The 17,318-nt window shown below is 40.3% G+C and overlaps 1 protein-coding gene across 3 annotated transcripts in view; it reads right to left on the minus strand.

Annotated features, from left to right (window-relative positions):
- The window catches only part of LOC124591468 (polypeptide N-acetylgalactosaminyltransferase 5), a 209,368-nt gene that overhangs the window by 16,087 nt on the left and 175,963 nt on the right, over positions 1–17,318 (minus strand). For 2 of the 3 annotated variants that reach the window (XM_047131736.1, XM_047131733.1), the window contains exons 6-7: positions 17,060–17,237; positions 8,011–8,191 (exon numbers count right to left, since the gene is read on the minus strand). In XM_047131736.1, coding sequence (XP_046987692.1) covers positions 8,011–8,191; positions 17,060–17,237 — 359 coding nt within the window. Of the gene's footprint in view, positions 1–1,919; positions 2,101–8,010; positions 8,192–17,059; positions 17,238–17,318 lie in introns of all 3 variants that reach the window. The other variant, XM_047131735.1, reaches the window with a different exon arrangement.

Below are 17,318 nucleotides of genomic sequence, written 5' to 3' on the forward strand. Positions count from 1 at the left end.
TGTTAAGTCAATGATATTTGAAGAGAATACAGAAAAATTACCCTCGAGTGGAATCAAACTGCTGTTCAACATTAGGAATACATGGTAATCACAAAAAGTTATTTAAGATGCCTCAAAATAAAGATTAATTTTGTGTGTCTATTGCTCTATCAATGGAATGAAAAATATATACAAAACTTGGGATAATTACTATCACAGTGAGACAGTTAAAAGCAGCTGACTCTATGATTAAGAGGTATGGCAATTTTGCTACATGTTCGAAATATTAGTTCAACTGAGTATTTGGTGTACAATGGATATTTTGGTGTATCTTTCATGTAACAAAAGCAGGTATCATCATATAATGCTCAGTCTTGTGTGATAAAGGCCACCGATACTTATTATTGCATCTCATGAAATTTTGTTGAGACACAAAAGACGTAGCAGATGAATGTCCTGATAATTGAAGATTATTTGTCACTTGAAGCAATGTTTACTCTCACCTACATATGAGATGACAAAAGAAGTAGAAAATAAGTATGAAAAACATAATTTTGTTAAGATGAGATCAGCACCTACATTAGTTGGCTCCTATATTTAGAGCAGACCAATTAAATTTCAAGCGCATGAAAGAATATTTGCTATTTTGTTGTGTAAACAGATCATACCTTCTACAACGGTGCCTTCCCAAATGACATAATGTTCCAATCTCTGAATGTGTTTTTACTGGGCATGTTAGCACATGAACTAAAGAGTTGCAATTAGTGTTCTTTGTGTTTTACCATGCACAAATAAATTAGAATCAAATTACTGACAGTACTACTGAAATTTTAAAAGATAATTTGCTCTACACACATTAACACAGTAAAATTTCTCAAACGTAAGTGATATAGCTTTGTTAACAACCAGGTGATATAATACTTATTTTGTAGTATTAATACAATTTCAGTTTTGCTTATATTTGGTTAACAGACACAAATTAAGACGGGATTACAAAAAAATCATGCATTCATCTCTCTCTCTCTCTCTCTCTCTCTCTCTCTCTCTCTCTCTCTCTCTCATGCACACATCACATCACAAAAGCAACATATTTACTCAACTGATATAAAATATATTTATGGAAGTCAGTTTTCTACAAAGATATGAAGAAGAAAGGCATGACAAATATTAAGATACATAAATGGACCCGAAGCAATACAAATATTATATTCTTTCAAATCTTTGTTAAAGCATGCATGTTACAGATAAAGTGAAGTCATAAGCATTCTGTACTGCAATATCAAACTCCTGGATATCAAACTCCTGGAAATTTTTACACATAAAGACTGTTCAAGTGAAGCTGATTTAAGTCCATTCTGTTGAAAATTATTAGTACGCACTTCCCCAATTGGAAAATGTGCTATTTTGCAAATATTTGGTGTCTCCCATGTATACTGATGCTAACTGCTCTTTACTGTGAAGTATTTCACAGCACTACTGACAGTCAGAACTATTTTCTGTCACTGCTAACAGTCACACAAATACAATCAGATATGTGGAGGCAAGTAAGTACTATCTTGTATCACTTGCTGAAACGTAAATTGGTAAATTTAAAACAATATACTACCAAAGAAAGACAAATGAAATCATCTCCCCTGCTCATTTCCCCCCAGTTTGGACCACAGCCAAGAGAAAATGAATGTGTGTGTGTGTGTGTGTGTGTGTGTGTGTGTGTGTGTGTGTGTGTGTGTGTGAGTAGTACTAGTAGTAGTAAACAAATCAAATTCATGTTCCACCTTGTATGGGTGAGGGAACATTCAAATATACCCTGCTGCAAAATTGCTGTCCACTACCCCACTCCCTGACAAATAGTGCACACGATGAATTTAATTCTGGGGTCAACACTGTCCAGGAGCTTGATAGTGCAGTTTACAAAGATAGGAAGAAGCTCACAGCCTGACCTGGGTTAATGCTGTAATAAAAGTCCTTCCATTCGTCCAACCAGACCTCTGCGAGTCGTGCATTGTTGTGATTCACTATCCTAGAGGTACCACCAGGAAATGTGTAAGGAGTTGACTTGCGGAAGACGTGGCCTACGTGGGAACATGTTGCGATCTCCAGGCTACCTCCACACATCCAAACCTGGCACAGCAAAGGGAAGGCTCACTAAAAATCTGTGTGGGTATGAGGAACAGGGAGGTAAGGTAAGTGTGGGAAAACCACATTTATGGTTCTGGAATTATAGTGAAGTTAGATTTCCATGCTGAGTGGGTAGAACTCGTGCCTCAGAACAAAATCTGAAAGAACTAAAGGTATTTTACAACAATCAGAGTTTCCTGACCTTGAGATTATACAGTATACTTGAGAAAATAAGACAAATACAGATTTTCAGCACTGCAATAGAAGTAATGTGTTACCTAATTAATGGCAAGGGTAGTGGAAGCATTGTTAGTAAACTGCATTCCACTATAGGTGATGACAAAACACAAATGATATTGAATAATGAAGTGAATATTGTGCTGTTACAAAACATATATTATTCCTCAATATGTTACAATGCTACATGACACACAGTGACGAACTATGTACACCCACAAACTGCTGCCACTGAGGTCAACCAAACTGTAATCTCACAGATTCATTATTTTCTCTGCCATGTGACTGTCAGATTGCTACAGAAAATTTTTTATCTATGTGCATCATTCATCAATTAACTAATTTTCTCTGTTATAGCCCTTTCTATATACTTTTCATTTACGTACCAGTTGCAATACCGACAAACTTACCAGCACTTAGCAGTCTTTGAATGTTTTCACTTTCTAACACATCAAACTTTACATGCTGGAAGGCACAGTAAAATAATTTATACATTTTTGTATAATTTTGGTAGCTGACAGTGCAACAACTGTGACAAACACAGAAGAAGCATTTGGTTTTCTGCACAGGTATCAGTGATTACTCAAGTTCGCACTTAGATGTCCTACCAATCCCCTGCCATTAGCAGCGGCAGTATGCATTAACCTATCAAACCACAGGGTGCAAACTCTCACAAACCTTGATATAGCACAAACAAAATAAATTCTTTGTCATCATGTAAAGATAGTGCATGAAGAGAAAGTGTGTCATATTGAGAAACATGTAAAATCCAACAGGCTGCAACTACAATGTGAAGAATAGCATCAGCATTCCCATAAAACATGATGTAGCCAGCCAGACCTTACAGAGAAATGGGATATTTGTTATATTACTAAAATTATGGTGGGAGACTAGTATGTCAGTTGGCCTAGGTCCTGACTGCCCTTCTGATATTTCACAGTACAGTAGAATGTTCCTGTCTCTTAGTACTACACAATTTTTTATTATCTGTAAATGATGCTGTTTGATGTTCCACAGAAAATATCTTATTTACCACCTTCCCTGACACACATGTAACATCTGAGATTGTGAAAGCATGTATATCTGATTATTTATCTAAAGACACATTTTTCTGCTGCAGTATCTTAAGTGCTGCATTATCCTTGTTTGAAAACCCACAAAATCATCTACTACGTGAAGACCTATTTTTCACTGGAAACTAGTTTTGATCCATGAAAGATATTTGTAATCTTTTTCTTCTAGACAAATAATGGCCAAAGGTTCATTAAAAAAAGATAAACATATTTATGCAACTATGAAATCTTTGAGACAGAAGCACTAACTTTGTTTTTTGCAAATGGACTGCTTATAGATAATTATTTTCACCTCAGTCCACAGTAGAACAGAAAAGGGAATGACTAGTAGCAGCACAAAGTACCCTCTGTCATGCACTATAGTGCAGCTTATGGAGAATGTATTTGGATACAGATATTTTTTGGGTCAAAATATTATATATGTATGACACAAATACAGATACTTGACCCTCTTGAGAGTTATACTTAATAAGTGATTTTTGCATTGCTGATGTGGTGCATCAACTGGGAAGTTTACTAGACACTCTGTCAAGAATGGCATCAACGTCACCTGTCAGTTACATGTCTACTTCTACAGTGCTGCACCTAATAATTTAAAATAGCGATAAAAAAGAAAATACGGGGAGAGTGACTGGACAAAAGAGACACCTGTGAGTAGCCAGATACTGTCACAGATAAATTTAGCTGTGTTTACCAAAAAGACAACGACTTGTTGATAAGCAATTCCAAATGGTGCACTTCTTCAATTGAGAAGTACAAGGGAACAACAATGAATACATCTGTTGTGATTCACAAAATAAACAGGCACCTGAGAACGAAATGAAAGCTTGAACATCTCTCCTTCAAATGCCCTACTCCAAACTCATTTCGTTTTTTTCCCCAATAAACACTTAGGCGGATAATAACAAAGCAAGTATAATATCAACTGTAACCCTTCAGCAGCTGCATTACTGGAGACAATTACAGAGTCCTGATGAAATGTGAATAAAATCTGATGCAGTTCTGCAAATAGCAAACTAAAATAAGCTATTAAAAAAATACTTATAGCTGCCAATACATACACATAAAAGTACACACGCTATCCTAGCTTTAGGAACAACTAGTTCTGAACTACTTCACCCTTGAGAGGCAGACCTACAAACAAATCACGGGTATTGCTACAGGAACCAGGATGGTGCTGCCCTATGCCAACCTTCTCAAGGGCTATACAGAAGAGGCATTTTTTCAAGAGCCAGAAGATGTAACTTCTCCTTGGCTTGGTACAGATTTAGTAACTACACCTTTGTGGTTGAGATTCACAGTGAAGAAGAACACCTCCATTTCCTGCAAGAGCTAAACCTCTTTTCCCAGCTCAAATTCAGTTTGAAACTGAATCCCTGAACACTTACACTAACAAACTCTCCCACAAATACCCCATAGATACTGCTCACAAACAAATCTCCCATGCAGTATCCAGCTGTCAACCCATGGACAATACAGATCCCACATCCAAGAAGACTCAGAAGCAGTCCCTTTGTCACCCTGTACCACTCAGCACTTCATACTTTACTCTGTCAAGGCCAGTGCTGTTTTTCTGGGAGAATGCTGGGGGATGCGTACCCCTAAACTTTTTCATCAACAAAATAATTTTTTTACGATGTTGAGAACTTGGAAGAGTGTCAAAGATTTATTTCACAGAAAAATTTTTTTATTTCATTTTTTCGTGTCGGTAATTGCAATACGAACGATGCCAGTGCAGTTTTTGGTGGGAAAAGTGATATCACTGACTGTTTCAAGCATTTTGAAGCTGCGGCAACCGTTCTCGGCAACTGAATCGTTGGCAACCAGTTCAACAAGCATGTAGTGCTCTCACCAGCTAATAGTGGGCGATGGTAGTGCTAAAAGAATATGCGTACGCTCAAACGCCAAGCTACCGATGGATGTCTCTACGGTCCCACTACATGGCTAAAAGCAGACGGGTGGTACCCCATGCTTCAGTTATAAGTAATTTTCGCTGCATTATATCCAATGTCGGAGCACCCTCAAACTTTTTTTTTTTTTTTTTTTTAGAAAAAAAGTGCTGGTCAAGGATATACATTTCTCACATCAAACCCCAAAATGAGATCCTCCCTCCCTAATAGCCTCCCAATATCAGCAACTGTCATCTTGTCATTCTCCTAAATTCCATAACTTGTTAGCCAAATCATATGATGTTCCTCAACCCTCATCCTTAGCCCAAGGTCCCTCCTTCTGAAATCATTCTTGCTGTAAAGCAACTTTCTTGTGACAACAGCACAGTGTTTCATAATCACTATTAAACAGCATGAGTGGAGGAATGGGCATAGAGAAGAACTGTCTGCCTTTGTGTACATAACATCTCATTATTTTCTCTAGATCTTAGCTTTGTCTCTTTTTCCTCCTCTCCCCCCCCCCCCCCCCTTCTCATTTTCTTGTTTTTACTTTTATGATACACCCCCTCCCCCTTTTCATCTTTGTCTCCTCTCGTCCTCACCACTGTAGGTGGGTCCTGTTCACCCTGCATTGTGAGTGACTCTTTCCTTTTTAATATTCCCTAACTTATCACTTTCTCCTCTTGAAGACAAAATTAATAGTTCCTCACCACATACAGAAAGCACTGAGTCACAGACAGGTACAATGAAAAAGAATGCTAAAAATATTTCAGATTTTGGACAGTCTTCCTTCAGTAGTAGAAAAAACACTGGGGTCAAAGGCACCAACCACCTTACTACCCGGAGACAGTCGTCGTGTGTGCGAATTGTTTTTGTGTGGATGTGTGAGCGTTTTCTGCTTCTGAAATATGACTTTGTCCAAAAGATAAAATGTTTTTAGTGTTCTTTTTTATTGTGCCTGTCTGCAGCTCAATGCATCCTTTATGTGGTGAGCAGCTATCTATTCTTTCCACATGGTTGTTATCCCATTCTGGATTTTCCAATGGTTTTATTCTGATCTAATAGTTTTGAAAGCTAGGATAGAGTGTGTACTTTTACATGCACTCTATGTATTGACAGTGCTAAACACGTCACATCCTAAAGGTGATCATCACCCAACAGTTATCTCATATGTTTTTAGTTTTTCTGAGTTAAGTTTTCTTTTGATAGAATAAATATTTACTTCCAAGTTTGTTTCTGGCTTAATTAGGACACAAACACTCTCACAGTGAACATTTTCAACATCTGCACAGGAGAGTATAATAGCATTAAAGTAAATTCCCACACTTAGGAGCAAATTGGTTCATTACATTAGTTATTATTTCAGTACTGGCATACCGAATAAGTGCTTTCTTTGAACTGATGCTAACAAACATGTGTGTACTGACTACATGTTAATAATCACAGGTTAGTTAAGCATTCCCAAAACAATGCCTTCAAAGCAGTGCAACAAATTCATTACATGTTGAATACCACCCCACTGCAACCACACACAAGTAACATGTTAGCACACCAATGATACTCATGCTGCTAATCAGATTACCTTTTGGGACAGATGACAAAGATATGATAAGTACCTATAAGAAAATGAGATGAATGAAACAGTAAATTAAGGGTTTGTAAACACAGTGCATTTGGAACACACACTGGTTATTTCACAACAAAAGAAAGTCATTGCCAACACAGTCAATTACTCTGTTTCTTGGTTAAAAATACAATTCTGCCAGGATAATTGTTACAACCACATCTAAGGAAGTTAATCTGGTATGTTTATATCTACTTGTTATTAACCTGTCCATACAGAACACTTAAATTATATGGTTACTACTAGGACTCATAAATGAATAGCCAATGCACAGGTTTTAGAGTAGCTAACATGTAAAACAACAGTGAGGAATAAATTTTTATCTAATGATTGTTACCACATCTGTTTCCAGAAAACAAATCAGAAACAGAGAGAGAGGTATGTGCCTTGTTTCTTGATTTAAGAATAAAAACATAATGTATAAAGCACAAAATATAAAAAGGGTAGATTGCTATGTATCACATAGAGGAGGCATTGAGCCACTGGTAAGAGCTATGAAAAAAATGCTATATTTATATTCAGCTTTTGGACTAAGTCCTCCATCTCACTTGCGCACACGTACATGCGCGCACACGTACATGCGCGCACACACACACACACACACACACACACACACACACACACACACGGCCACTGTCAACTCCTAGCATTAGGGCCTCAGTGCCCGGAGCTGACAGCGGCCATTTTATGCTGATTGTGCTTGTATGAATATGTGTGCGTTTTCTATGTGTGATGAAAGACTTAGTCCAATAGCTGAACATAAATACAGTATCCTTTTCAGTGTGCTGTCTGCTACCCAACAGTTCCTCTATGCAGTGAGTAGCAATCTATCCTTCCCATATTATTTTTATTCCATCCAGTATTTTCCATTGTTTGAAAGCATAAATTATGACGTATTCCCAATTGCACTTTTCTTTCTTACTGAATTACATAAGCTCCACATAGGATTCAAACAACTGACGTGCACCAACATAACCGTTATTCGTTAGAGCAAAGAGTTATTGAAACCCGAACCCACATGCCGACCAAATGGCTAACTGCCATGATGATTATTCGGTCTGACCGATATGTCGGCAGGCCTGTAGCTGACCTGGATTCATGGCATAGTAAAAGTCACGCCACTCGTCCATCCAGACCTCGGCGACACGGGCGGCGTTGTGCAACACTATCTTAGACACTCCGCCAGGGAAAGTGTAGGGGGACTTGTCCCTGAACACGTGGCCGACGTGCGAGCAGGGGATGATCTCCAATTTTCCGCCGCACTGCCACACCTGCAAACACAACGCTCATGCTCCGCACAGTTTTCTGCAGCTTTATGTGGTACATGACCCAACATTCACAGCAATATAGTCTATTTCAAGCAGATGATCAGTCTGTCATAACAAAACAGGTATACTACCTAATATTCATGGGTTAATTTAACATTGACTATTTGAAAAGTTAACAAGTTAAAAGTAGATAACAATAGTTGTACAATACAGATTCTTTCTCTAGTGACACTATAAAATTATGTGTGTATATCAAATCAGTCATACACAGTATTTCCATTAACTACAGTTTCCTCTCTTCTATATTAAATGGGCCTTATTCTCACTCTTTAAACAATGATTATGACACATCCAATAAATGCAAAAAACAGTCCTGTCTCAATATTCTAAAAGGATTATGATGTTTTGAAGGAAAAAAAAAAAACAGACAATTGTCTTAATGGGAAAATCTCAACATTATCTTTTATCAGAAGCTTGCAACCATAATCCCTTCCACATGACTATGACCAAAAAAAAATTGTCGCTATGTGATTGGTGATTATAACTGAAGTCATTAATGTTGTAATTTCTCTTGATTCCCTTAACTGATGAGATTACTGTACCTTATGGTTTCATCAAACATACCTTTCATTGGTGTCCAAATAAAAATAGTCTATAATGAGAAACAACTTGTAACATTGGTCCACTGGAAATAGTGGTTATGTTCTCCTAGACAAAATAGGTTACAGGAATTAGACATGCAGTTTTCATGGAAAATGTGCTTCCCTCCATTATTGGAAAAGATTGCTTTAATTGCAAGACTGAATTGAGATCCTGTCCATTCTAGTCGGCACAACATGAAGCATGAACTAACAGATTTTTCCACCTCTTTTTGGTAGAACAACATTATAAATGAATAGCACAATACTATGCTTTTCATTAATAATTATGAAATATCAGCTAAGTCAAACATTATGTAAAACATTATGGCAGCAGAGACCGAAACAAATATAAAATAACACAAACAGCAACTTCCAGAACCAGCTTCTCCACCCTATTCCCACACAATTAAACAAAGGTCGATGTGGCACCTAGATTTTTATCAAATATTACTCCATTTTGCAATTTTTCTTACAGCTAGTGCTCAAAAATGATGTGCTAATTTAATTTTTATTAACTACCAACACCCTTCCCGCACCCTCTCATCCGCTTTATGTTTTACTCCACTAGATTTCTGTGAGCAATAGAGGCAACGAGACAGTAGTGTAACATCAATGATGTGATGCAAGACTGGATTACACAATGGTGGGATGGGAAACAGACCACGGCCTTTTCCAGAGGACCATCCCAGCTTTCACCATTTACAAAATTTAATTTTGGTTTATGGATCCTGAATTGCTAAGTTATCTGGTGTGCTTTTGTTCATTACTGTGATGTTTTATTTATGTACAGTACACAAGTAGCAGTAACTTCATACCTATTGAATACTGAACACACATTCATATTTGCATTCAAAACTGCCCATACTTTAATATTCTCAAACAACATGGGACAGCTGTGAAGTGATCAAATTTAATTCATTACTGAAACTACTGTTTTCCATGATGAAATAGTTCCTCTGCATGGAATTGTGTACTATGAGGGGGAAAAAAAATTCAGCATAATTGTGTACTATGAGGCAAGAAACTCTAAAAAAAAAAGTCAAAATAATTTAAAGAAACAGAAACAGTCCTAGTACACACGATACGACACAAATTGTAAACTAGTCCACTAATTGACTAGGGAAGGTACAGACAGTAGAGATATGCCTCACTGCAATAAAAATGTGGCATAAAAATCTATCAAAAATGACAAATTTTAAATCCCAGCTGCAACAACCCACAAGCATCTAAAATATAGCATTCACATCAGGAGATTCATAAAAGACTATCCATACAATTTCAATAAAACACAGCAAAATAACTAGATAAGATCAAGAATTAAATATCAGTGCACACACAGTTAAAAGGGTGCTGATTATTTTGGCTAGGTGCCTATTTAAATAAAATGGGTGACCAAGCCACTATGTGACACATTAAACTCTTACACTCAATATTTTGGGAAGGAGTCCTAACGTCACACAATACCTTAAAACATGAATCACACTCATCTCATTATCAGTTAAAATAGATGACAGCCCTGTTGGAGACCAAGGTCTATGATAAGGTGGTCTACAAAGATACTCAATTAAAATAGGCTGTATTGACACCTGTGTTCCACATCACTGATGCAGTAGTGGCTCCTTGCAATGGAGGAGAAAGCCATGTGTCAATGGGCAGTATCCTACTCTGGCCTGTAAGGTCTACTTCTTCAGCTCAGCTCATAATGGTCGACAGGAGGTAAGCCGTGGTCGCAATGAAGGTTTCACTGATGGCAGCTTATTACTCTTCACTACCAGCCATTTAGCCTCCCACAAACACATGGTCTTCTGGGTCACATATGTGGGGGTTGAACAGCAATCAGGAGGTGGAAGGGGGCAAGCTGCCTTGGCAGCCATGTCTGTGAGTTCACTGCCCCAAATCCTTGTATGTCCTGAAACGCAGTAGAAAATTATTTCCTTTTCATGTCTTTCCAAGAGAAAGAGAGTGTCCTGCACCTCTTGCACAATCCTACCTACTGGGTACATCAGACCAATGAAGAAGGGCACTTTGGGAATCTGAGCAGATGAGAAATTTCTTGCCACTACGTCATCTCATGTGCTCTATTGCCCTCAGGATAGCAACCAATTTTGCATAATAAATTTAAACTGCTCTGGGACCCCTATCCTAGGCCAAAGTCATAGAATATGGAGCACCTGATAAAATCCCCCTGCATAGGATCATCCAAGTAAACACTAATGAAATGTAGGTCGCAGTTTAAAATCTTGTAAAATTTTGAAAGTACAGGGGGAGGCAGTGAAACGGCACGATTTTGTAAAACCACCAAAGATTTATTTACAAGTAAAATCATAATAGTTGAACATGGATCTCAAGTACAAGAGTGGAAATTAAAGATTTAACTTAAAAACAATCATTTTTTAAATATGGTGTCAGTGAGGTGTCGTCCTTGGTTTTGCACACATTGTCTAAGCCTGAGATGAAATTGTCCCATGACGTTTCGTAGCATCTGTACTGGAATGTTGTTAATTTCCTGTCGAATTCGCTCCTTCAGGTCTTCTTTTGTTCTTGGTGGATTTTCCTGGAAGCCTTTGCACTTGAGGTAGCCCCAAAGAAAAAAAAGTCTGGTGCCGTCGGATCTGGTGAACGGGCAGGCCAGGGGAAATCGCCATTCCTGCTGATTAGACGTCGTGGAAATGCAAGTCTGAGCAATTCCATTGAGACATTAGCAGTATGGCTTGTTGCACCATCTTGCTGGAAGAGTGTTTCAGCATCTGGATCATGTCGATCAATTCCAGGCAGACCAAAAATGGTCAACATGTCAGCATAACGTCCAGAGTTTACCGTCACTGTGTTGCCATCTTCATCTTCAAAAAAATAGGGCCCCACGATTCCACGAGATGACATTGCGCACCAGACTGTTACTTTTTCAGAATGGAGAGGTTTTTCATGAAGTTCGTGCGGGTTATCTGAGGACCAATATCTGAAGTTTTGCTTATTTACGTACCCACTAAGATGAAAGTGGGCTTCATCACTCATCCATAAGTTATGCACTCTTTCTTCATTTCGTTCAATAACGTTAAGCATTGACTGGCAAAAGCATATACGGTTATTGTAGTCATTAGGTTTAAGGGCTTGCACTACCTGAATTTTGTATGGATGATAGTGAAGGTCACTCTTCAAAATCCGTCTTACTGATCGATTGCTGAGACCAAGTTCTGCGCTGTGCCGTCTCGCGGATTTTCGCGGACTTCGTCCCAACGCTTCGCGCACACGATTAATGTTCTCAGGTGTCCAGATTGTTTTTGTGCTGCCGCCTCTTTTCTTTGTTGTGCTAGCAGTAGCTTCAAAGGTTTTAACCCAAAGGAGAATGGCTTTCCTTGATGGCACGGGAGCCCGTGGCGGCAGGTTGAATTCACGACGAAAGGCGCGTTGAGCACCAACCACACTATCCGCGTTTTTGTAATATGCCTTTACGGCATATGCACGTTGCGCACTCGACCAACGCTCCATGGCTACTGAAACTTCCACCACTCTAGACGCCCAAGGTCACTTCCCCCACTCTCGCAACCCCCCTCCGCGCCCGACAACCACTATCTAAATCGTGCCGTTTCACTGCCTCACCCTGTATAAGATGGTGCACAGTTCTTCCTGTGCTCAGTGAATTCGAAAACTAACCTGAGCCTCTTTAGTAGCCAATGGACTCATTGCCCTGGTGATCTTGGAACAGCCAGAGTCCTGTGTGCTTGACATATGATGAGGAGGAAATATCAGACAGACAGCGGAGGCTTACTAGCCTCTGCACACAAACTTGCAACTGGACTCGTCCGACAAGCACAATACTCTCATGGTGAACTACATTCAGCATTCTGAGGTATGAAAGACTCACAGATCCATAAATCTGGCATCCGTATTCAAGCAAGGTTCCCGCAAAGACTTCGTAAAACTGGAGCAGAACTGCCCCTTCGGCTCCCATACACTGATGAGTGAGGCATTTGGAGATGTTTCAAGCCTTGAATTTTCTTAATTTCTGATCTTTAAGGTGTGGTGGCCACATTAGCCATTCACCAAATGTGAGGCACAGATATTTCAGCTTTTCCTAAAAAGTTTGAATAGTATCCCCCTGTTTTAAAACAAGACTCCAACTCCCAGAGAAAAAAGGCCAGGTGTTTCCTTCCATGTTAGTGGAATGGAAATCAAAACCCACCTTCTCCTGTGTCAACTGATAATGACAGAAAGTTGGGTCCCAGCTACAATCAGCTGTAATATTTGTATAATATTCAGCCAATGTCTGAGTGATGTCTCCCAGCAGTGTGAGGTGGCACCTCCATTCTCTTACAGCTGCTACTAGTGGATGGGAGCTTCACCTGAAAATCCTCCTAATCGCTTCCCAAAACTTTACTTGTGGATGTGGACCCACTGCTGGAGCTCAGGAACTCTTGCCAAGACCTTTCCTCATTTTCTCAAGTTATTCTCCTTCCTTTTTCCCTTGCCACCCAAAAGGTTGCAAGTTTCCCATCTCTAGGGCACCAACTGAACCTTCTTGTAGCTACCCTCCTGTCCCTGATTGCAGAAAAACACTCATCAATCCACCAAGGGACTTACTGCTTCCTCGGATTTCCTGAGACTTTGGAATGGATGCAATAGTGGCTTCTTGTATCATGGCTTTAATGGGATGCACCTAGTCCTGGACGTACCCACATTGCTAAAAAAACAGCTAAATAGCTGTAAAGGATCCAGTTAGCCTCTCTGAACAGGCATCTCAGCAGCCTCCTTTTGAGATCTGCTCCATCTGGCAGATGGATCCAGATTGAATAGTGGTCATTGCCATGAAGTTTGTCATCCAACTCCCACTGGGCAGTGCCCACAAAGACACGTGAGCAAAAGAAGAGGTCTACGGCTGTACATGAACCTGTACGGATGCTGAAATGAGTACCTTGACTCATGTTCATCAGTGTGATGTTTTCAGTTTGTGTGCAATCCTTAAGTACTTGATCCCTGAGACAAGTGGTGTTGGATCACCACAGTCCACTGTGTGTATTAAAATCTCCTAAAAAGAGAAAGGTATGGGGCAGTTCCAGCAACAAGCTGTTGAGGATCTCACCGTCAACTTCTCATGGTGCAGTAGGTACAACATAGCAGACTGTGACCTAATGCCGACCGCTAGTAGTGTTGCGATTAAGAGCACTGTTGAGGAGTGGAATGTGTCCTTAATGAACATCGCTACCTCACCTTTAGCCCTATCACCAATAAGGTAGTCTTTTCTGAGGGGGTGATAGCCTCCAAGAAGAGGTGTGTCAGTGGTTTTAAAATGGGTCTCCTGGAGACACAGGCAGACAGGCTTGTCCTCTAAGATGAGCCTCAATTCCCCAATCTGGATCCTGTATCCATTAATATTTTACTGAAGTATGGGAACCATTTCAATGATGTTGTTTCAATTTACTCCTATCTTTGTGTTGGGATGCTGAGGCACTTGTAGAGCAAGGGGGAGCGGAGGGGCTGTTACGGTCTCGTCATAAGGCATCTAACTCTATGACACCCTCCTCGTCAGTCAGATATGCCAGAATGATGTTTGATGACACCTGGAGACAATACTGTGAATCTTTCCCTGTCCCTTTTCCCTTCAAGGATGATGGAGCAAGGTGACATTGGAAGACACTCTGCTTTTGGGCTGCCTTGTCCATGTTCACTGCTGAAGTGTTGCACTTGTGTGGGTGTCAATGTTACCTGGATTGGTATGCCTTTTCTATGTTTGCTTTGGGATGTACAGCTGCAATTTGGGTGCTAGTGGTGGGTAATAGTTCACTCGGCATCAAACACATTGAAGCACTTTTTTGGAAACAGGTTTATTCAACGAGGAAGCAAAAAATGTAGGAAAGACAGGGGTTTCATAGCCTCATATTCCTTCTTGGCTGCCCGCATCTCGTGGTCGTGCGGTAGCGTTCTCGCTTCCCACGCCCGGGTTCCCGGGTTCGATTCCCGGCGGGGTCAGGGATTTTCTCTGCCTCGTGATGGCTGGGTGTTGTGTGATGTCCTTAGGTTAGTTAGGTTTAAGTAGTTCTAAGTTCTAGGGGACTGACGACCATAGATGTTAAGTCCCATAGTGCTCAGAGCCATTTGACCCTTCTTGGCTTCAGCATAAGGAAACCACTTTGTCACTTTTATTTCCTGAATTTTAAGCTCTTTGGCAAATACTGTGCAGTCTTTGCTCCACATTGGGTGACTCCCAGAGCAGTTGGTGTATACCACTGGAAAAGGGCAGTCAGTACCACATTCATGGGCTGCCTTTCCACATTTCCCCCAAGTTCCTTCACCTCTGTAACTCAGGGTTGTGTGGCAAAATCGATGGCAGTCATTTTTATCTCCCCATTATTCCAGCACATTCTTTGTACAATGTTGAATAAGACCAGTGACACCCACTCTTGCTTCAGTTCCGAGATGTCGAAGTCCATTATATCATAGGACTGACTACATCCGTGCTCGAGTTGAAGGAGTTTTAAGTCTCAACGCTATCACAGTGGCCCAGTTTTTTTTTTTTTAAATTCCATAGAAGCCCCACCTGCTTTGACCCGTTAGTTTCAACCAAAAAGATTTTAAGGTACCAACCTGACCCTTTATGAATATAGAAGGGCGACACTTTTTCAAATGTCCCCTCCTCCTTGTTCAGTAGAAACACAATCTGGTTTATGACTCCTTGATCCCTATTACAAAATACAATCTCATTAACAGGAGAACCAACCTCCCTCAGTATTTTTGTTGAATAGGTGCGAATACTTCCAGATGGTACATCCACTGCATTGAGAGTGGAAGTACTAATTTGATTCACCATGGTTTTCCCTCGAGCAGCTAGGGACATGACAGTCCACCCAGACAGAACCCACTTGCCTGGGTAACCCTTACACAAAGTGGATGTGTTATTCTGATTATGATGCAAAGTTCCTTTATGCATGCATGCATGTCCATTGCAGTGACTACAGCTGTTATGAAATACATTACATGTATTCACAATTGTGAATAAGGACAACCATCAGCTGTAGAATGGAATGACTGCAATGAAAATTTGTGCCGAACCAGGTCTCAAACCCAGATTTCCCGCTTACTGCAAGTGGTCGCCTTACCATTTCACGGCCAGACCCATGGTTGACAACATATGAAAGTTTGGGTCTGGCCATGAGTCGTGCATGGATAGCCAAATGATAAGGCGACCTCTCGCGATAAGCGGGAAATCCAGGTTCGAGTCCCTCTCCGGCACAAATTTTCATTGTCCTCATTCCATTCTACCTGATGGTTGTCCTTATTCACAATTGCAAATAAATTTAATGTATTATATAAAATTAGGTGCGATGGCAGGTCCCAAGAGGTTGCTTAAAAATGACTTCCACCTCACCAGCCACACATCTCATCAGTGCACACCATACCTTGACACTGACACCTTTCTTTATAGAGGTTTTTACCATTCTCACGATTCGGGTGGTTAAGCCACGATCTCCACTCCCTGTGACACACAACAATCCACCAATGCACCACATGGTCGTCGCAAAAGAATAGCCACAGCTTACAGTTACAGAGGACTGGCGACCTTGGATCACTAAACTTCTCGCAACAAATGAATACTAAGCTCTCTCAGGTGCTCGCCGTTTGAAACAACTCGAGATGCAAACGAGGCTTTATCAAAAACATCACGGATGTGGCAAGCATTACACCCCTCTACCCCACAGGGAGGGAGGCAGGGAGGGAGGGGGGGGGGGGGGTGAGGGGAAGGGGGGATTTAAAATCGCATTCTATTTGACATCAAAGTTCCTACATGATTGGACATTTCTTTCTGCAACTATTTTCAGAGAACTGTTACCACCCAGCTGCTGTAAAAGCATATTATGTGCAAATACTATGCTGTAATGTTTATGGGCATTGTTATGGGCTTTGTCTTTGAATTCTATCAATAAATCATGTGACTGAACACCGGCTACTGAAGTAACTGTTTCTATGTTGTACAAACAACATTGTTCACCACTGTATTTAGTTCCAGGAATAAAGCAACAACTGCGAGCTCAAAGACAAGGTATCAAATGCCAACGGAACTCTATGTTTTCTGTGTACGCCAGTTTTCAAACTGTCCGCGAGTTCAGAGGCAGCACTAGAAACAGAGAGTTACAAATGGTCTTAAGACTCTATTTCAACTAGATACTGAAAAATGGTACATCTTGCAACTAAAGCTACTAAGAGTTAAATCTGCTTCCTCAATTTTAGGTGGACTTACCCTGAAAGACATTTCCAGATTTTCACCACCCCAGATGTCCATTCCTTCATCATATGCTCCTAATTCATAGAAGTAATCACGGTCAATTGAAAACAATCCACCTGCCATTGTTGGTGTCCGCAAGGGGGCAGTGCGATCTCCACTCCGCCTGTCCATTTCCCTCTGAGGCACCCGGTACCTGTAAAACACAGATGCTGACCACTGTTGGTATGAGCTTGATTTAACTTCCAGTGAGTCAATTACAAGTTACATGTTTCTG

The sequence above is a fragment of the Schistocerca americana genome, chromosome 2 (genome assembly GCF_021461395.2).
Source record: "Schistocerca americana isolate TAMUIC-IGC-003095 chromosome 2, iqSchAmer2.1, whole genome shotgun sequence".
Lineage (NCBI taxonomy): Eukaryota > Metazoa > Arthropoda > Insecta > Orthoptera > Acrididae > Schistocerca > Schistocerca americana.